Source organism: Chironomus tepperi, unplaced genomic scaffold, assembly GCF_022539635.2.
Source record: "Chironomus tepperi strain 1889 unplaced genomic scaffold, CSIRO-AGI_Ctep_v1 contig_219, whole genome shotgun sequence".
Lineage (NCBI taxonomy): Eukaryota > Metazoa > Arthropoda > Insecta > Diptera > Chironomidae > Chironomus > Chironomus tepperi.
Genome location: NW_027226341.1, coordinates 470,412 through 490,398, shown reverse-complemented (window position 1 = coordinate 490,398; position 19,987 = coordinate 470,412). Strand labels below are relative to the sequence as shown.

Sequence of the window (19,987 nt, the reverse complement as noted above, 5' to 3'; positions counted from 1 at the left end):
AATTTTAATAGAAAAATATCAAATATATAAAAGTCATTTCAGACCAAAACCAATAACACTTCTCAGTCAAAGAGACCAATTCATTGTAAGATATAGAAGAAATTTCTACTTTAAATTTGAAATTACAATTTCAAACAGATTTATTATTTAAATTTTTAGATTTGGAATTTGAATTGCATCAAATAAACCTTTAACTAAAATTAAATTGAATTGAATATTCAAAAGTAGCATGTACGATTGAAAAAAAATATAGAATTTGCTTCTAATATGATATGAAATGAAAGTAGAATAAACCATACATTTTAAACAGAGAAAAATGGGAAAGTAGATATTTAAGCATTTTTTTTTTTTGCACTGTCCATTTAACGCTCTATTTAATGAAATTGAGCTTATTTTACACTTTTTATATCAATTTCAGATATGTTTGATTAAACCAGATTGTCTTGTTTATCTGTTAATTGAATGAGTTTATTTGACTGAAATAAATTGTTTGATCCTTATTAAAGATAATTTTAATGAAAATGGACAATAAAAATCGTTTTGAATATCTTGAATGAATTAGATTTTCGTTAACTTTTATTTTGCACAAAATAAAAAACAATAATGTAAACTTAAATTACAATATACTTACTCTAAAAAATACATGAAAATACCTAATTAATTTTTGAACAAATCATATTTTTAATCATTGTGAAAATTCAACTTGTGATTTGTTAGTAAAGTTTTCTAAAGAAATTCGTAAAGACGATATTTTTCTCGAATGTGTGGTCTGACATCTTCATTCTGTAAAAAAGTTAAATGTTATATTATTTGTGTTAATAAGAAAATAAGATTTTTTTAATACCAATTCTGCTAACCGTTCCAAAAAAGGCAAGATTTTGAGAAGTTCGCAATCATCTTGATCAAAAAACCAGCTCTATGAAAATAAAAAAAATCAAATATTTTCAAAAAATTCAAAATAAAATTCATGAAATCAAACTTATAAAATATACAATTACCTGTATCGGGATGCCATTTTCTAACTGATATCCGAAAGCTTGGGGCGAATTATCAATGATAATTGTTTTTGATAAATCGCGCCCAAGAATATTAAGATCTTTTACGTAATTACCGTTAACGAGTACGCAGTGTTCTCGAAAAAGTCGATATCTTTAAAAAAAAAATTAATCCTTTAGTTTTAGTCATTAAATTTTTTAACTTTTTATGTCTCACCTTATCCATTTTCTTTCTGGATCTAATAAATTTAACAATTTATCAGCATAAATTCTTTTGCTTGCAGTAAATAAAATGACTTCAAATGTTTTTGACACTCGTTCGAGAAATTCTCTAAAGTAAGGTCTAGTTCTTACAAAAACAGTATACTTGCAATCCTATAAAATCATATATTCAATAATTAATTCCTTTTTTATCAATCAATGTTGTAATCTTACCTGGAAAAATACAGGAAAACTAAAATTTGCATCCTTTAATTCCTGCAAACTGCAATGAACTAAAGTTTCATCTAAGTCGAGAACAAGTGTGAAATTTTTTGAGCTTCTCGTACGGATAGGAAGTGCTGGACATTTTGTTCTTATTTCTGTCAATGGTGGCAAATGCTTTATAAATGTATAGGGATCAAATTCTAATGTTACTTCATGTTGCTCTTCGTCGGTTTCTATACATTCATGCTGTAATTATGAATTAATTAGCTAAGTTAAATTATTTTTTTAAAGATCAACACACCTCATCATAATTTTTGTTTATATCCTTCACACTATAACTGCTGGTGCTGGAATTACTGTAGCAAGTTGATGTTATAATGTGATTTGAACAACTTGCATATTGTGTATCCGTTTGATTTGTGTATGTTAAATTAAAATTATTATTCTCGACTTGATTTAAAAATTCTTGTGTTTCATCTTCAGAATCAAGTGGTTTACATAAATCGTAGTTAATATCTTTGTACAAACATATACTCTTATCCTCAATGTATGCTGTATCCATTTCGTAAGTACAACTTTCTTCGTCGGCGCATTTTTCTTCAAATGAGATTTCTAAAATTAATCATTAAAAGCTTCGTGTTCACGATATATAGTCCTTAAGAATTAAAATTTAACTTACTTTTAAGTAAAATATCAGATACTGCAAATTCGGTAGGATTTTTAACATAATTGCGATCAAAATCATATTGAGTATTAATTGTATGAAAATGCCCAGAACTGTTATCAACAAATGTTTCATCTGACGGTATTGCACTATTTCGAATATTTAAATCACTATTTACATTATTGAGATCATATGAGATTGTTGTCGATGCCCCATATTGATTCAAACTTAACTTATGTGAATCTGACGAAAATTCTGAATTACTCTTAATTATATTATGTTTTTCTTTATATGTTTTGGGCTCAGATGTTTCATCATTGTACATTTTTAGTTCATTTGTATAATACTGTGATGCTGCTAGAACAGATGCCTTCTTTTCATTTTTCATTAATTTTATTGTTTTACAATATTGATTTCTTGTTCTCTTCCTTTTTTTCCTGTGACTGTGTAAATACTTGGTTTTTAAATCATCTCGTTTACGAAGTATTGATGTTCTCGTATAGCTCCTTAACCACATATTACTTTCTTTTAAATTTATTTGCCAAATTTAATCTAAAATTTGTTTTTCCGTTAATTTCGCTTGTGCAATTTATTTAGCCTATCTTGTTTTGAGATTAATTTTCACTAATTTTTAATGTGTTAGTGCGCATATATTTTCATGCACTTATTGTATTTAATAGTTTCCTCTCGAACAAACATATTGTATGTAGTCAAATGCACAATAAATGACGGTAAACTTTGAATGTTGAATATAAATTTAAAAAAATTAAAATTCACCTTTTTTTAACGACTATTTTTTTTAAGTAAAGAGCAAATGCAAGCATGTAACAAGAAAAATCTTTATTTCACATTGCTTTGAACATTATTGAGAGCTTTCTTTTCAGATTTACTTGTTCACCTCTTTTGCGCTTTGTTAAAAACAGTTCTTCAGTTGCGTTCAGATATTCAGTTTGTTAAGATCTTTACTAAGTTAGCATTAATTTCTCTCAAGTCGCATTTTCTTTCTTATTGTGAAAACATACAATTCACTTTCTACTAGTTAATTATGACAAAAAAGTGACAAAATGTGCGTAATTAACATTTAAAGAATATGAAAAGACATTTTTCTTTATAAATAAATTAATACTTAAGTAATCGTAATTTTAATTTGAAATTTCATTACCTAAAAAGTTTGACACTATTTGATTAAAAATCATCGTTTTTCTTTCTTGTTTTATTTTAATCGACTCTATTATAATCGAAAATTATATCGCTTCACTTAATATACAATAAATGACCTAGTCATTTTTGATTAAATTAAAATAATTAAATTTTTAAGAACTAAATAAAGTGAATGTTGTTGCTAAAAACCAAATATGAATTGCAACCTCTTAAGATATGCTCATAGCATCAAATCTTTTAATCATACTATGCCGTAACATAACGGTCATTTAATATAGTAAGTAACCAGAGAAAAATATCATAATGTTAAAATTGTAAAAGAAGAAACCATACTAGAAGAAGAAAAATATATTCTTTATTAAACGGTCAGTGTGGAAGACTTGAAATTGACTTTAATAGAACAGAAGATGGTAGTATGAAATCAGATCAACAAGTTTATAAATGAAATCAAGTTAGAAAAAAAAAAAAAAAAATAGAAAATTGTTGAAATTCTGTTAATTGTAGAATCATTATGGAAATACTATACTGTGCAATTTATTTTTTATTAATAATTGTTAAAATTATAAATGGAACAAGTGTAAATTCGAAATCTATAACCACAATTAATGCAAATGCTTTTGTTAACATTACGCGACATTATGATGGAGATATAATATTTATTAAAGGTAGGTAATTAGATAAAAAATTTAGTTCAATTTGTTTTTTAACTCATTTATTGATTATTAATTACAAAAAACCGTTTTTTATTTTTTTTTAAATTCATGATTTTATTTTTCATGACATAATTTCTTGAAGATGAACAAGCTTGTAACGAAAACACATGTTTAGAACTTTTGGGGGGCAGTGCTACACTTTATAAAGAAGTAAAATCTTTATCAAAATCTTCAAAATGCAAATGTCAATGTGTCAGTCATTTAAAAACTTATCGTGAAGATGATGGCTATTGCGTTGATACCATACGAGGTATGCAAGATAAATTCTTGAATTCTACGTTAAAGTGAATTCTGTGTCACACAATATTTTCATTTCGTTACAGAATGTTCAATAATACCGTTTGTTAGCAGCAGCACTGCTTTGGATACATTAGAAAAAATTCCATCAGTATTTTTACCTCTACAGGGACAAATAATCTATCCCAGTAAAGAATTATTTTTTGGTGATGGTAAGAATAGCTACAATGACTGATTTTTTAGTCCTTCTAATTTTTATGTTTTGTACAACTGCAGAATATGTAGATTCAAAATGTGTTATTATTGATGCAAATTATATGACGACACACGGTTGGAGTGACATGAAGAATTCTTTGTTAACTAACGACATTCCTTTTCGGTATATTTTCTATTTTGATTTTAAAATTATTAACATTTTATTTTTGACAATTACCTTAAATCTTTAATTTAGACTTTTTAACGATAAAAATCGAACATTTTTGCAATGGTCTGGTGATGCATCTTATCGTTCTCTCTTGCAAGGACGATTAGTTATTTTAAGACTTGCTTGTTGGAAGGATACAAATATTAATTTAAACAGTATCGAGGATCCATTGAAGACCATAAGAAATTTATCATCATGCATTTCTTTTCGTGTACTCGGAAGTTTACTCAAGCATGCAACCAGTAAGTAAAAAAATATTGAATATTTTTAATGGGGTGAACAATTATTTACCATAACTTCTTAAAATAGATATAACGGAAGTTCAATTTTCATCAGAATCTACGAGTGAAAAAGAAGCTTTTTCTTCAAATGAATATATCATAATAGCAATAAGTAGTTTTTGTTTAGGAATAATGTATATTGCATCTGTGTTTCTATATATTTATCTTAAGAAGAAGAAAGATAGACCAGCTACATCAAATTCAGAAAATAATGATAAAAATTTTACACGTGGAGGTAAATAAAATTTAAATTTATTTATTTTGCTTACTTAATTTTTCTTTATTCTATAGTAAATATTGATCTAGAAAGTCATAGTTCAAATTATCATCGAAATTCCTCGCTATCAACTTCAATTGATTTTTTGGATAATCCTGAGGCAAATATCATTAAGAGCAATCCTTTAATGAAACATTTTTTAAGTTTTAATGAAAATAGTGCATTTGTCAATGATTCATCTGATGCGGAATCATCAAATATGAATAAAGATGATTCTCAAGATAATTCAGAACGAGAGTTTATGGACTCACAGAGCATGCAAAATAGTAATAATCAGGAATGTATACCCGACGAGGATATAAACATAACAGAAGATACAGATTCTAAAAGCAATTATGGAATTCAAAACAGCAATACACGCAGAAAACTATACTTTAATCCAGCTTATTTTGAACCAGAGCTTTTAGCTTCGCCACCTCAAGCAGCAGTTGAATTTTTGACCAAAATTAGGGAAGTGATTTCGATGGCTAAAAATAAAATGGCATCAAAAAGATTTCAACCGATGTTGCAATATATTCCTGAGGAAGAAGATTGTTCAAACGAAAGCAGAAAAAATACTATTAGCACACGTCGTAGTAATTTGAATGACTACTGTACCGGCTGCCCAGGGTGTTCTAAATCAATTAAAAATAATCCGATGATAAATGATTGTAAGAATTGTGGTGACAAGAATAAGAGTATTCAAAAATGGCTTGAAAATATTTGTAATGATACAAATGATATTTCGACGAGTCCAAATTTTAATGAAAAATCAGAAAAAAGCCAATTAAATATTCCACTCATTATTAAATCTGATGAAGATGATATAATAATTGAAGAAAAATCATTAGATAATGAATCACCGAAACAAAATAAAGTGGATGAGGAACTGAAAATAGTCAAAGGATTTGTTAAAGAAAAAAATATTTTTGTACAACGTGATCGAAACGGTCAAGAAGAAATACTCGAGAGTGGATCGATTCCAAAAATAATTTCACACAGCCTTAAGAAGAATATTAAAGAAATGATTTACTCACAAAATTTTGTAAGGGATAAAGTTAATGTTTTTGAAGCAAAGACTCACGAACAGCAACCTTCGAATAAGTACGGTGAAACACATGAAATATATAATAATCCAAAATTTATGATGGATAATGATCCCGAATCGAACAATTTTGAAATAAATGTCGTAGAAAAACAAGAAGTATTAGATCAGTATTCAAATCCTGTAAAGCGTTCAAACAGGAAGAAAAAGAATAATTCAAATAAAATGCCGGATATGGTTTATGAAGCTATTGAAATGGAAAAGAAAAATTGCAAAACTCTAAATTATCAATCACCTACACCAGACTATTCAAGTGAATACGAAATGACGAAATTTAAAGCATATGATAACGTTTCATTTGCTCCATTTGTTCCAACTCCGGATTATTATCATACTTATAGCAAAAACACGTTAAAAAGTTTAAAGCAATATCAACCTGACTCACCTATATATTCAAGAAAAAGTCCTGCATATTTAATTGTTGATTATGAGACAGATAGCTTGGAAAGATTAAATACACTAAAGAGCATAAACAGATCAGCTCTCACACCTACAAAAAGTGATTTTAGCAGTTCTCAGCCTAGTCCAATTGGAGCATTACCAATGGAAGAGGAGGTTGAAATTAGAAATGCGCTGTATGATAGAGAGTTGAGGTTTCGGAAAGACACAGACACAATTAAAAAAGAACGAGAAATTGATATCCAAATGAAGAAAACAAAAATAAAATACAATACACCAATCGAAGGAAGTATGACAATTGAGCTCGAAGGTATAAGTCCAGACGAAAATGAGGATACATCAACAAATAGTGATGAATTTGAGCCAGATACTCTTGATCGTCATACAAAAATTAATAAAAATTTATTATCAGAGATTAGACGAGCAGCGCAAATTGATAATAATACTAATAGTGAGCTTTCAAAGACAAATGACGAGTTTGGTAGGATTTTGACTTTAGAAATAAGACATTCAAAGCGACAAAGAAATGTAGGAGAGGCATCTTTAAAAAAGCTCCCTAGCGATCACACTGCCAGTTTGAAGCAATCTATTCCACCTGATGTAATTTCAAGTAATAAACCAGTAAATAATATTATATCTGAGTTAGATAGAAAGGCTTCAGGAAATAACAACAAAATTTTGAATCAGCATGAGATTAAAAAATCACAAATTTCTGCACCTATTCTTTCAAATGGATTGGAATTAGCTGATAAAAAGGTGAACAAAACTTTACGAGGAGACTTTTTAAAAATGGATTTAGTAAGCTTAGAGACAAATTTTTTAAATGAGCAATTAAACAGCACTGATCAGTCTTCGTTGATTAAAACAATATATCATGTAGATGTTCCTCCTCCTTCACAAATATTTAGAGAAAATGTCAAAAAAACAAAAGATTTTAAAAATGCTTGGAAACGTTTTATGGGACTAGCATCATCAAAATTAAAAATTCATGATGTAAGTGACGAAGATGAAGAGAATGAAAATAAAAAAATAATTCACAAGAGTGTAAATGACATTGCATCAGAAATAAAGCAAGGAAAAGTGAAAGATATTGTCAGAAAAATGAGCGTACGGTATATGGACATTGGGAAGTTAAGGGAATATGATAGCGGATATTTAAGTGCAGAATCATTGACAAATGAGAGAGTTTTGGGGGAATTAGCAACAAACAATTTGAGCGAAAAAAATTCCAAGACACTTCTAACAAGACCATCACTCCCTCCTCCTCCAGTACCATTGAAAATGAAAGAGATTCCAGTATCAAATACTTTTGCTTCTTTAAGCAAGGAAGATTTGATAAATATTACAATATATTCGTCTGATGATGAGGATGATCAGAACAGCTCAATCGATGAAAATGAGATACATGATACCTGCGAAGATATTGATGCAGATTCAGATTTTAGTTTTATTAACTAATTCAATTTTACATCGTGCCAACATTGCGAAGATTATTATTACGAAATTAACGTGCAATAAAATTAAATTATAAGAAAGAATTTACAGAAATATTAAAAAGAACAATAACTGATATTTTATGAAATTTTGTGCAATAAAAAAAGAAATAGTATTTATTTTTACTTTAAAAGCATTTGTTCCTGTTTATTAATTTTTTTTTCAAGTTAAGTAACTGCCATGAAGAATCGTGAAGAATAATATAAAATTTATAAAATTTTCATATCAAAAATAACGAATTTTAAAATTTTAAATTAATTTTTTAACAATCACCTTTGTTGACGGGAATATCAGAATATCAGAAACCCTAATTCAAAAAATTCTTTGTTTCTTTGTGAAATAAAATTAAGAAAAAATTAATTTTGCTCCTGTTATTTCGTAGTAAAGTAATCTAAGGCAAATTACAATACGAGACAGTTGTAACGACATTTCTCAAGCTAGTCTTGCATGAAGATTCATTGAAAATATTTACAAAAAAACAGGAACAATGAATGAAAATGGTGAAGTGAAAAATTTAGATCGCTTAAAAATTTTATATCCCAACGTAACTGAATCTTTACCATTATGTTGGAGTAGCACAGAAAAGAATAATTCTATAGGATTATCAAATGGAAATTTGCGTGTTCATTATAAAGGTAAATTGTAAAAGATAAAAAAAGCTTTAAAAGTCATTATATAGGTTTATATTCACTATTTGTGGATGTTTAGGAGTTGGAAAATCTCACAACGATGCAGCATCTGTACGAACCAATTGTCCGATTCCAGCATCTTGTGGACTTTATTATTTTGAAGTAAAAATCATTTCGAAAGGGCGAGACGGCTATATGGGAATTGGATTAACAGCTTCTTCAGCATCTAGCTTTAAAATGAACAGATTGCCAGGTAATTTCTAGCGACTTTCAAGTACCTAAAGATTATTATCATCGTTTGATTTCTCTTTAAAGGTTGGGATAAACAATCGTATGGCTATCATGGCGATGATGGTAATTCGTTTTGTTCGTCTGGAAATGGACAACCTTATGGACCTACTTTTACTACAGGTATGTCAAATCTTAATTTTCGTATCTATATTTTTAAAAGTGCACAATTTTATGAATGATTAATGGTATTTGTAGGTGATGTTATTGGATGTGGCGTAAATTTAGTTGATAATACTTGCTTTTATACCAAAAATGGTCATCACCTTGGAATAGCCTTTCGAGATTTACCAGCAAAATTATATCCAACTGTGGGACTTCAAACTCCAGGCGAAATAGTTGATGCTAATTTTGGTCAAAAGCCTTTCGAGTTTGATATTGAAGACATGATTAAAGAACTGCGTGCTTCCACAAAAGCTGCAATTTATACGTTCCCATTGCCTGAAGATCAAAGTGATTGGACTGTAATCATGCAAAAGTAACTATTTTATATTTTGTAATCGAACAGTAGTTCTCAATACTTTGCATATTATTAAAACATTTCTAGGATGGTTTTATCATATTTAGTTCATCATGGATATAGCTCGACAGCAGAAAAGTTTAGTGATGTAACTGGTCAACATTTTACGGAAGATATTAATAACATCAAAACACGACAAAGTAAGAAACATTTTGAAAACGAATAGGAAAAGGTCAACTAATGAATTTCTTCATTTCCAGAAATTCTTAAATTAGTTCAAATGGGAAGAATTGGACAGGCTATTGAATTAACTAACAAATGTTTTTCAGGTAGTTTATAAATTTATTAGTGATCTTCATATAAATCAAGATTTTTAATATTTTTGGCAGGTCTTTTAGATGCAAACCAAAATTTGTTATTTATGCTGAAATGTCGTCAGTTTGTAGAAATGGTGAATGGCTCAGATTTGGATGTAATGGAATTTTTTTTAATTTCGTTATCATCAAATTTTCGTTTTTAAAACATTTGAATTCCTTAATTATTTCAGACATCTTCACATCCATCAGTTATTCAGTCCACCAAACACTATCAGCCTGATTTATTGGATCAAAATATTTGCAATGACAATCAAAATTTTTCAATATTCAATGAGGAAATAAACACTCCGAACCAACAACAATCTTTTAAGTTTAAACGAATAAATGATTACATTGAAAATCATTATCACGACAGTAATTCTGAAGATGTTGATATGGATGAAAATGGAGGTGAGATTAAAATAATGTAAATTAAATGAAATATTGACATTAACTAAAAAGGGCTTTATGTAGGTTACAACAATAACTCAAAAGCATTAATAGATAATACAAATGATGATTCAGATGATATGGACGTTGATATTTCTCCTATTAGCAACAAATCTATAAAATCTGGTATTGAAAGAATGTTGGAATTAGGTAGAGAACTTTTGCAAATGAGTTTACGATTAGAGAAAAAATATCAGAATGTAAATGACGAGATAATAGCTGAAAATCGAAAAATGATGGAGGTAAATCCTTTTTTTATTTATATATTATGAAATTATATCTAGATTTAAATTTTAGGAAGCATTCAGTCTATTAGCATACTCAAATCCATGGGCAAGTCCGGTTGGTAAACAACTTTCTCCATCTAAACGAGAACCAATTTGTGCGAAATTAAATTCAGCTATATTAGGTATTTTTTTTCTATATCCTAGTGTTTATTCGTTACTTATTTATTTTTTTTTTTACAAAATATTTCAGAATCTATGAATTATCCAACTCGGCCGCCTTTAGAGCTATGTCTTGCTCATACTCGTCAATTGATGACTGAAATGTCAAATAATTCGCTTGGTTCTTGTGCTTTTGTAAACATGGACGAAATTATCGGTTAATATTTTTGATTTAAGTTTGCATGTAAATAACACAAATAATTAACAGAAATAAAGCTCGTTGCAAATATATTCTCAAAACAAATCTTGTAATAAATAGGTATGTTATGAATCAAATTTTCTTCATAATTTTATTTTACAGTACATCCCCCTGTTTTTTATTGCAAAGCTTTAAATGTTGTTCGTAAACATTGAACATGCATAGTTTCTCTTTTTCTTCCTTTATTGTCATGATTCAGTGTTTTAAAAAATGAATTTTCTCTTCTTAAAATTCTTAACTATTTGTAAAAAATAAAATTAAAAGTAAAGTTTAAATTTATTTTAAGAATTTAAGATAAAAATTAAATCATAAATTCAACAATACAGCAAAGTTCCCTACTAAGCTTGCGCAAAATAAATCGGCACGACCGATTATCGTTCCGAACTTGACTCTTTTTACACACTGAGTACACACACAATCATAATCATTTTCCTATTTCATATCGCACCAAATTATTTTTCCTTACGTTTAGATTTGAAAAAAGTTTTCAATAGGGCGCGGCGTGAAAACTTTATATTTATTTAACAATTGATTAATTTTGAATTTAACTGTAAGTAAATTTTACATATTATTAAAATTAAAAGTGTGTTTCGTCAAAAGAGAATGGCTGTGTAATAAAAGTCAATGAATAAATGGATAAAAACTTGAAAACATTTTCCGGAGCAATAAAATTTTCTTCAAGCAAGGAAGAATCATGGAAAATGGCGGAAAATTACGAATCAAGTTCTAGTAAAAAAAATATTTTCACAACATTCCTATACTCTAACGAATACTGGATGATTTATCATTAATAAATTAAGTCTATAAAGTGAAAAAATAATAATTAGATTAAATATTAGTGTGTTAAAAGCATAAAATTTGTCATACAAAAAAGTCAGTTTTGCTCAAGTGCTAAAAGTATTATTTTACAAGTGACATTGATTTTTTCCACAAATTATATTTCTAATATGTTAGATGTGTTTCCGTCCTAATTACATTATTTTTGATTCATCAAAGTGCACAGATTTAAAAGAAATATAAAAATGAATCAATTATGTTCCTTCGAATTTTTAATGAATTAATTTAGAGACATGGAAAAACTCATAATCTTTTTCTTAAATTTAATTTTTTGCAGGTGTCATATTACAGCACATACATATTCTAGTCATCATAATATATAGTCGTAAAATTTTACGATAAAAAAATTAAAGAATTCAAAATAATACATTTTGCTGTAAAGTTTTTAATTAACGAAAGGAGTTGAATTCGGCAACACATTTTTGTGAGGCCGAAATAGAATAAAAGATTTCAAAACGTTCTGCTCAGAAGCAATACGAATTATGGGGTGCGCACAATCAGCGGAAGAGCGAGCTGCAGCCGCCAGAAGTCGCTTAATTGAACGAAACTTGAAAGAAGATGGTTTACAAGCTGCTAAGGACATCAAACTTCTGTTGCTTGGTAAATATTAATAAAATGCTCTTTTTATAAATTCATTGTAATTAAATAAAATTATTAATTTTCAATCTTAGGTGCAGGCGAATCGGGAAAAAGTACTATAGTCAAACAAATGAAGTAAGATACATTTTTAATTCATAAATACATAAATTTTTCTTTTATTTCTTTTAACGGAAGAAGATATAACAAAAATCTATAACTATATATGTGTGTGAATTGAAATTTTTATCTAGAATTATTCATGAAAGTGGTTTTACATCTGAGGATTTTAAGCAGTATAGACCAGTTGTTTACAGTAATACAATCCAATCGCTTGTTGCTATTTTACGAGCTATGCCGAATTTAAACATCGCTTTTGGAAATAATGAACGTGAGGTAAAATTAAAATAGATATGCAAAATTTTATAATTATTTTTATATCTTATATATATTAAGTTATTGCTATTATTAATATTATTGTTTTTATTTTTTTTTTTTTTTCATTTTAGTGTGATGCAAAAATGGTTTTTGATGTGGTTCAACGAATGCATGATACAGAACCGTTTTCGGAAGATTTGCTCTTAGCAATGAAACGACTCTGGTTAGATACAGGAGTGCAAGAATGTTTTTGTAGAAGCAACGAATATCAATTAAATGATTCTGCAAAATAGTAAGTTCATAATTCTTTTCTACTAAATAATAGTTAAGTTTATTTATAATATCCAAGATGCTTTGCATTCATAATTTTTTAATATTCGCGCTTTGTTAGTTGAAATTTCAATGGTTTATTTGGAATATATGTTGGGCTCACTTTATATGTCATAGGACCATAATTATACCTCACGTTATATTTACGGAATATCTGTTAAATTAAGATTTTATTTTATCAAATAATATAAACAGTTAAATTAATAATACCTTTGAAATAAGAATTGCCATTTCCGCTTCAGCAAATCGTCTTCCTAGACATGTTCTTCGTCCATATCCAAAAGGCAAACTTACAAATCGATGAATATCTTTTTGTGATTCCTTAACGTTTTTCATCCATCTCTCTGGTATAAACTTATATGGCTCGGGGAAATACTCTTCCTTATTTGAAAGCACATAATGTGGAAAAATTACATGAGTCTAAAAAATATTAAGATTTATAATTAGAAAAAATTCTTCTTTATCATTGTTTTTCGAGCAATTTGATGCATACTCCTTTGGGAACATTGTAACCACATATTGTAGCATTTGACTGCAAGCTTCTTCCATTTCCAAGAACAACAGGGTACATTCTCAAAGCTTCCTTTATACAAGCTTTAAGAAACGGCAAATTTTCAAGTGTTTCTGGTGTTATTGGAGAATTGTGATTTGGTAAAACTTTTAATAATTCTTCATATAATTTATATTGCTTCTCTTGATTTTGGGACAGTTGTAACATTGTCGATGTTATTGCAACCGAAGTCTGTATTTAAATTTTAATGAAAACAAAACTAAAATAATTGAAAAATATATGCAAAATACTTACTGTATCAACTCCTACGAGCATCAAGTCCAACGCCAGAACTGTTGCAATTTTTTCACTCTTAGTTTCTCTTAGAATATTTTCTAATAAAGATACATGTTCCATGTCAACTTCTTTTTCCATGTTAATTTTTCCCATAGCCACAGAAATGTGCTTCAAACATAAACTAAAGATACGAAGATTAAAAATGTTCAGAATATATTTTTATTTTTATCTTACTCTCTAAAGATGTCGAGTGCTCCGATATATTCTTTATAACTTTTTGTCTTATAAAATCTCCAAATTGGTAAACGTAATTCTACTTCCGCTACTCTCCAAAAGAATGTGTTAATTGCTGCTATTATTTTTTTTGATTCTGGATTAGGATTTTGCGACAAACATCCTAAACGTGTATCTAACGCAACTCTGCATACGGCTAAACAATTATTTTAAATATAATGTTTGATATAAATTATTTTATAAAATTTAAGGACATACATTCTAAAGCCCATTTATACAGTTCAGGAAGAAATTTGCCAGGAAGTTCTGATTTTTCGTCTAATATATCCTCGAGACTAATTTGAAAAATATAAATTATGAATAGACTTATTTGAAGGAAGTACAATTAATTTTTTAAATTTTACTGGTCCAAAAAATCGTCCGCGATTTCGTTTAGAGGTGATATGTATTTTTTTGCTGCGTTTGCCTGCAACATAACCTGTTGAACTCTCGCTCGGAAACTGTCCCATTTTTTTCCATGCCTTTTTTTAAAACATTAGATTATTTTTATTTTCTTTTTAAAAAACTTTTAATTTAATTAATTCATACACTCCAATTACTCCTGGACAATCACCAAAAAAGTCCTTATGCAAAACTTCTTTATAATGATGTAAAGATGGCATCGCTGGTCTATGAGGCAGCACTTCTTCTCTTCGAAATGTATTGCGTATTTCATCTCCATCAAAAACAAAAAGAAGATCTGGATGACCGATCAATCCACTCACTTTTACAATATTTCCGTAAACTTCATGCAATTGTAACATGACTTTATCAAGTTGTTCAATTTTATGTTGTCCTTAGAAGAGAAAAAATATTTTTCTTTGACATTATTCTTACTATAATCATAAATAGCATTACATAAACTAAATGCGATTCAAAAATGTCAAAAATGATAAAAAGTATGCTAATGAATCAGCAATTTGGTTTAATTACTACTAAATGTAATAAAATAAATCTTTAAAATCTCACACTTAACATTTAATTAGCACACATTTCTTTTCGCGTTAGTAGTAAAGAAAGGGTAATGTGTAATAAGAAATACATTTCAAAGTTGAACAAAAAGTAAAAGTAAAACTTTTTTGGCAGTATATTCGTTTGCGCACCCTTTATATAATTCAGCACAAAATCATACAATTAATAATAGTGTTTATATAATTTCAACATATTATTAGCTAATTTTTTTTTTATAATCATTCAATAAGTTATATTGCAAATTATGACTTTAAGTCTAACATCTCGCATCATATATCTGCTCATTTAAAAGACAATCGAAATCTATTGAGGATGTTTCTAAATAAAAATGCATATTTTAAGAGCAGTACGGTTATGAAATACTTTTCTCATAAAAAGAATTAATTGTTTGGTAAAATCGTAAAACTAAGCATGACAAAAAAAATAAATAAATAAATAAATAAACACAAAAAGAAAAATCAGCTGGAAAATGATGCAATGAGTAAAGAAAAAATTACTCGCAGTTAAATTTGTCATCTACTATTTATTTTATAGTACATTCAGCAATGTAAAAATCTTGCGAGCGAAGAAAAGTAAAAGTATCTTTTATAACCTTTATAATGTATTACGCTGTAATGCAAAGCGTATTTTGACGTAATGACACCATTATTAAGACAGAAAATTGATTAAAATTAAATTACTAGATGCAATTTTTTGCAAGAATTAAGAAAAAATTCGGTTTAACTTACCAATAATTGGAGCAAATCTCCAAGAATTACCAATCCCTGGTAATTCTTTTGGTCCAGGTATCTCATGGAATGGTTTTGCAAATTGCTTTTTGGTCCTAAAATAATTCATACCACCAATTGATTATTGATTAAGCACAAAAACACATTTTTATTTTTTGAGTATGAAAAATGAGTAACTTGCAGCAATTCTAGTCATAAACATTCACCTTAAATTATTATCATTAGCAATAATATTTGATACATCAAAAGGTTCTGATGTGATATTTATCATTGATGAAAAATTATTTCGTCTCAATAGAAATGAGTAAAAAACTCTTCTTGACATCAATTCCATGTTACTTTATTTAACTTAATTTTTTAAACTTATATTTATTATTTAACCAGATAATTTTAACGTTTACACTTTTATAGTTAATTTAATGCCTATTTCAAGTATTACTTGACTCTTTGTACTCACAAAATCAACTAACATGAGAAGTTATACGAAAAAAGAAATATTTTGCTGTTCAGAAAAAGCACGTTCATATTATACCCCGCCATAAAAAGTGTTCGTCGCAAGAAATTGTGGAATCAGTACACAAATCTTTCTTCGCTCGAATTAGTTTAAATAAAGTTGCCTTTGTACGTAAGGGTTACCTAACAATAATATTACTCTACTTCATGCTATTCTGTTTAATATATAATTTTTGGAAGAGTACTTGTATTATATTGGAATGAATTTTATAAATCAGATTAGTCATTTTAAACAATATTTGTAAGAATTGATTCCGAAAATAATCGTGTGTGCGGAGAAAAAAATCAAAATTTTTTTATGTTTTCCGTTCGTATCAAATCATTCCAGCATGTTCACCTATTTACATTTCTCAGCACAGAAAACTCAAAAATAAAAATCAATTAACAGTTGACAATATTTAAGTATGTAGATATTTATGATTGCATTGAAAAGTCTTTCACTTTAGAAAGTGATAAATATATGAAATCTTAATAATAATACAACCTTTATTATATTAACAAATTCGTGAATGTGAAGCATTTACTAAATGTTATATATATATGTTAATGTTAACATGTGATTTTTTTGTTTATAGCTTTTTGGACGATTTAGATCGTTTGGGAGCTAAAGATTATCAACCAACAGAACAAGACATTTTAAGAACAAGAGTCAAAACAACTGGTATTGTTGAAGTTCATTTTTCTTTTAAGAACTTAAACTTCAAGTAAGTCACAAAACAAATAAATATTTTTAAGTAATATTAACAATTTTTTCTTCATCAATTTCATAGACTTTTTGACGTTGGTGGACAAAGATCTGAGCGAAAGAAATGGATTCATTGTTTTGAAGATGTAACTGCTATAATTTTTTGTGTAGCTATGTCCGAATATGATCAAGTTCTTCATGAGGATGAAACTACTGTAAGTAAAATATTTATAAAAAAAATTATAAACAATCTTAAAAGCTCTTTAAACACGAGTAAATTTTAACAAAAATCTTACGAAAGTTGAGATTGAAGAAAATGTTGATTGCATTTGGTAGAACCTTGAAAGTCTGTTCATATATCCCATTGGCGCAGTGGATACCGCCTTGGACTTCTAACTTTTCTACTTTGTTTTTGCTTTCCTGAAGTTATCCAAAGGTCGCGGGTTCGATCTCCGCATGGGATGGTTTTGAAGAATTTTTTTAAAAATAATTAAAATCCTCAATTCATGAAAATGTTAATGAATTTTAACTCCTATTTCTTCCCTTCACCTTATAATTATCACAAAACTTGCTAAATTATATTCCCAGTTTCTATCAGTAACGCGTATTTTCATATGCGATTTATATCCTTTTTATCACACTTTGTTATTTAAATATTATGCTTTGTTTAGTTTCATAAAACGTCATAAAACATTGAAAATGAAACAAAACACTTGAAATATGAAATTTGCATTACGTTGCTACATCATTTGAAGGTCTTTACATTAGACTTTTATGTGCATACTTTTCCTGATTATTAAGGAGAGCTTTTTGAGAAAAAGCTTTTATACTCAAATTTATATTTAAAACATGTTTTGCTTCTTTTTTTTCAGAATCGAATGCAGGAATCTCTAAAGTTGTTTGACTCAATATGTAACAATAAATGGTTCACAGATACTTCCATCATATTGTTCTTGAATAAAAAAGATTTGTTTGAGGAAAAAATTCGAAAATCACCTTTGACAATATGCTTTCCTGAGTATACAGGTTTGGAACAAATAAATCAATTTTTTTTAAAAACTTTTCTATAATTTTAAAATTGACTTCTTTCAGGTGGACAAGAATATGGAGAAGCTGCAGCATACATCCAAGCTCAATTTGAAGCTAAAAATAAATCAACGTCAAAGGAAATTTATTGTCACATGACTTGCGCTACTGACACTAACAATATTCAATTTGTGTTCGATGCCGTTACAGATGTTATTATAGCAAATAATTTGAGGGGATGTGGTTTATATTAGATAATGAAATCACATCAATTATCTTTTTTTATAACTTTTACCATTTGAAATTATGGTATTAGGTACATCAGTACAATATTTAAAAAAAAAAATTCGATTTTTATAAGCCATCACTAACAGGAAAATCTAACATGTCATATGCATCACGTTTATATTTTATTGGTATTAAAATCACTTAAACCTATAAAATGCAGCTACAATTTTCCTTTCGTATATTCTTATTGAAAATGAACCATCAATCTATCTTAATAATAATAACATTCCTTAATAATATATGAAAATTTTCCTCAATCATATTAACAAGCATCGCCAATTTTCATTTAAGCACAAAAATTGAAAAACATTTTGTTTTCATATTTACAAGCGCAAAAACTTTAACATTTAAAATGCATTTAACAATCCTAAGCATTGCTTTTACAACCGAAATTATTATCACTTATGTATTTATTTTTTATACACAACGCTTTAAATTTCCTTAATTTCTAATTGTGTGAACTAAAACAGGAACTTTTAATTTTTCTATCTATGAACTGAAAGGTTAAAAGTTTTTCATCAATTCACAATATTTCATCAACATTCAAAGTATATTTCTAACAATCAATTTATAACATACAAAGAATTTTTTATGGGACATATACTTGTTTAATTTTACATAAATAGTTTATTATATTGAATCTTATATTACTTGTAATGCGACACAAATTTCCACATCTTTTTTCAAAGCATATAGCAAAGTAATTTTGTTAAAGTGCATTTAAAATTTTATAAAACTTTTGAAAAAAGATTTTGGGAAATGTTTCATCATATATTTAATGTGTTAAGTTTAAAACTAATTTCCTTCTAGAAACGCATCAAATATAAACAAGTTTTATAAAAAAGAGAAATCTTACAATCAAATTCAATCAATCGTTAAATTCTTTATAAAAATATTTTCAATCAGCGAAAAAATTAATATACCGAAATATAAAATATAAACTTTTTTACTTTTTTCAAAAGCTTTAAATATTTATTAATATTATTATTATTATTATGTCTTTTTTTTTGACAAATTCATGATTAAAAAGGAAAAAATCAAGAATATAAAAAAAGGAACAGGCTTTTGAGAAATAAAGTAAAATAATTTGAAAGCATCATTGAAGAAAGTAAAGATGAATATATTTTAGTCCTATTCAAAGCTGACAATTGTGTTGATTTTAAAATTGATTGTTAATTTTTACAATCGTTTTAAAAGAAAGAATTCTATTTCAAGTATTTCGTTTTGAAGTTCCTGCATTTCTTTTTAAGTTAATATTTATTAATTTTGCATTTCGTAACTTATCATACCAAAAAAAAAAAGTTTAATTGTGATCTATTCAATTATGTATTTTAAATTTTAAGTTTCTTTTTTGGGTCAATGTTCAATTCATACCTATATATTTTTGCTTATATTTTTTATATCAATATCTCTCTAGAAAATAATTAAAGAAAATATTGTTAATTTTTTTTTGTATATAATTATGATGGAAATGAAATTCTTAAAAAAGCATTTTAATTTATAAAAATTAAGAAAAAAAAATATAAAAATATATAACGTACGTGAAGAATGATGAAGAAAATTAAGTAGGATTTAAAGTAAATATGATTATCAAAATATTATTATTCTTAA

The 19,987-nt window shown here is 27.4% G+C and overlaps 5 protein-coding genes and 1 non-coding gene across 8 annotated transcripts; 4 read left to right on the top strand and 2 right to left on the bottom strand.

Annotated features, from left to right (window-relative positions):
• Positions 1-601: 601 nt before the first annotated feature.
• Positions 602-2,732, bottom strand: LOC139090516 (CTD small phosphatase-like protein 2). Its single transcript, XM_070640236.1, has 7 exons — positions 2,101-2,732; positions 1,723-2,033; positions 1,431-1,667; positions 1,213-1,370; positions 999-1,149; positions 845-916; positions 602-783 (listed from the first exon to the last, which is right to left on the bottom strand). The coding sequence occupies exons 1-7, from the start codon at positions 2,600-2,602 to the stop codon at positions 727-729; spliced, it is 1,488 nt and encodes a 495-aa protein (XP_070496337.1). The 5' UTR covers positions 2,603-2,732; the 3' UTR covers positions 602-726.
• A 701-nt stretch (positions 2,733-3,433) lies between these two features.
• sha (shavenoid) lies at positions 3,434-8,238 on the top strand. Its single transcript, XM_070640457.1, has 7 exons — positions 3,434-3,911; positions 4,042-4,209; positions 4,283-4,408; positions 4,473-4,575; positions 4,648-4,862; positions 4,930-5,136; positions 5,193-8,238. The coding sequence occupies exons 1-7, from the start codon at positions 3,758-3,760 to the stop codon at positions 8,117-8,119; spliced, it is 3,900 nt and encodes a 1,299-aa protein (XP_070496558.1). The 5' UTR covers positions 3,434-3,757; the 3' UTR covers positions 8,120-8,238.
• Positions 8,239-8,456: 218 nt separating this feature from the next.
• RanBPM (Ran-binding protein M) lies at positions 8,457-11,028 on the top strand. Of its 2 annotated transcripts, none has more exons than XM_070640200.1 (11): positions 8,457-8,790; positions 8,864-9,037; positions 9,100-9,195; positions 9,271-9,550; positions 9,620-9,732; positions 9,793-9,861; positions 9,922-10,004; positions 10,080-10,299; positions 10,351-10,580; positions 10,636-10,747; positions 10,816-11,028. In XM_070640200.1, the coding sequence occupies exons 1-11, from the start codon at positions 8,643-8,645 to the stop codon at positions 10,944-10,946; spliced, it is 1,656 nt and encodes a 551-aa protein (XP_070496301.1). In that variant the 5' UTR covers positions 8,457-8,642; the 3' UTR covers positions 10,947-11,028. The 2 variants fall into 2 exon arrangements, with proteins under 2 accessions (XP_070496301.1, XP_070496302.1); XM_070640201.1 differs by having other exon boundaries at positions 8,459-8,790; positions 10,363-10,580.
• Positions 11,029-11,176: 148 nt separating this feature from the next.
• On the top strand, positions 11,177-18,783 carry Galphao (G protein alpha o subunit). 2 transcript variants are annotated; one of them, XM_070640203.1, is made up of 9 exons: positions 11,177-11,533; positions 12,098-12,420; positions 12,492-12,534; positions 12,651-12,792; positions 12,906-13,066; positions 16,953-17,081; positions 17,148-17,277; positions 17,935-18,088; positions 18,155-18,783. In XM_070640203.1, the coding sequence occupies exons 2-9, from the start codon at positions 12,303-12,305 to the stop codon at positions 18,340-18,342; spliced, it is 1,065 nt and encodes a 354-aa protein (XP_070496304.1). In that variant the 5' UTR covers positions 11,177-11,533; positions 12,098-12,302; the 3' UTR covers positions 18,343-18,783. The 2 variants fall into 2 exon arrangements, with proteins under 2 accessions (XP_070496304.1, XP_070496305.1); XM_070640204.1 differs by having other exon boundaries at positions 11,231-11,246.
• Positions 12,599-18,950, bottom strand: Cyp49a1 (Cytochrome P450 49a1). The gene is made up of 11 exons (XM_070640202.1): positions 17,359-18,950; positions 16,071-17,275; positions 15,865-15,959; positions 14,714-14,960; positions 14,530-14,646; positions 14,384-14,460; positions 14,126-14,321; positions 13,910-14,072; positions 13,598-13,846; positions 13,315-13,524; positions 12,599-13,258 (listed from the first exon to the last, which is right to left on the bottom strand). Exons 2-11 carry the CDS (start codon positions 16,196-16,198, stop codon positions 13,145-13,147), a joined length of 1,596 nt encoding a protein of 531 aa, XP_070496303.1. The 5' UTR covers positions 16,199-17,275; positions 17,359-18,950; the 3' UTR covers positions 12,599-13,144.
• On the top strand, positions 17,421-17,526 carry TRNAR-UCU (transfer RNA arginine (anticodon UCU)). Its single transcript has 2 exons — positions 17,421-17,457; positions 17,491-17,526. It is a non-coding gene; the product is annotated as a tRNA-Arg (tRNA).
• Positions 18,951-19,987: the final 1,037 nt, after the last annotated feature.

Coding starts and splice junctions, on each gene's coding strand:
- LOC139090516 (XM_070640236.1), bottom strand. CDS start 2,602: ATGTGGTTAAGGAGCTATACGAGAACATCAATACTTCGTAAACGAGAT. Junction 2,034..2,100: donor ATCTGATATTTTACTTAAAA/GTAAGTTAAATT, acceptor GATTAATTTTAG/AAATCTCATTTGAAGAAAAA. Junction 1,371..1,430: donor GTTTTCCTGTATTTTTCCAG/GTAAGATTACAA, acceptor ATGATTTTATAG/GATTGCAAGTATACTGTTTT.
- sha (XM_070640457.1), top strand. CDS start 3,758: ATGGAAATACTATACTGTGCAATTTATTTTTTATTAATAATTGTTAAA. Junction 4,210..4,282: donor TTGCGTTGATACCATACGAG/GTATGCAAGATA, acceptor ATTTCGTTACAG/AATGTTCAATAATACCGTTT. Junction 5,137..5,192: donor TAAAAATTTTACACGTGGAG/GTAAATAAAATT, acceptor TTTATTCTATAG/TAAATATTGATCTAGAAAGT.
- RanBPM (XM_070640200.1), top strand. CDS start 8,643: ATGAATGAAAATGGTGAAGTGAAAAATTTAGATCGCTTAAAAATTTTA. Junction 9,196..9,270: donor TGGACCTACTTTTACTACAG/GTATGTCAAATC, acceptor TGGTATTTGTAG/GTGATGTTATTGGATGTGGC. Junction 10,748..10,815: donor ATTAAATTCAGCTATATTAG/GTATTTTTTTTC, acceptor AAAATATTTCAG/AATCTATGAATTATCCAACT.
- Galphao (XM_070640203.1), top strand. CDS start 12,303: ATGGGGTGCGCACAATCAGCGGAAGAGCGAGCTGCAGCCGCCAGAAGT. Junction 12,535..12,650: donor ACTATAGTCAAACAAATGAA/GTAAGATACATT, acceptor ATTTTTATCTAG/AATTATTCATGAAAGTGGTT. Junction 12,793..12,905: donor TTGGAAATAATGAACGTGAG/GTAAAATTAAAA, acceptor TTTTCATTTTAG/TGTGATGCAAAAATGGTTTT.
- Cyp49a1 (XM_070640202.1), bottom strand. CDS start 16,198: ATGGAATTGATGTCAAGAAGAGTTTTTTACTCATTTCTATTGAGACGA. Junction 13,847..13,909: donor TGCTCGTAGGAGTTGATACA/GTAAGTATTTTG, acceptor ATTTAAATACAG/ACTTCGGTTGCAATAACATC. Junction 13,525..13,597: donor GTTACAATGTTCCCAAAGGA/GTATGCATCAAA, acceptor AATATTTTTTAG/ACTCATGTAATTTTTCCACA.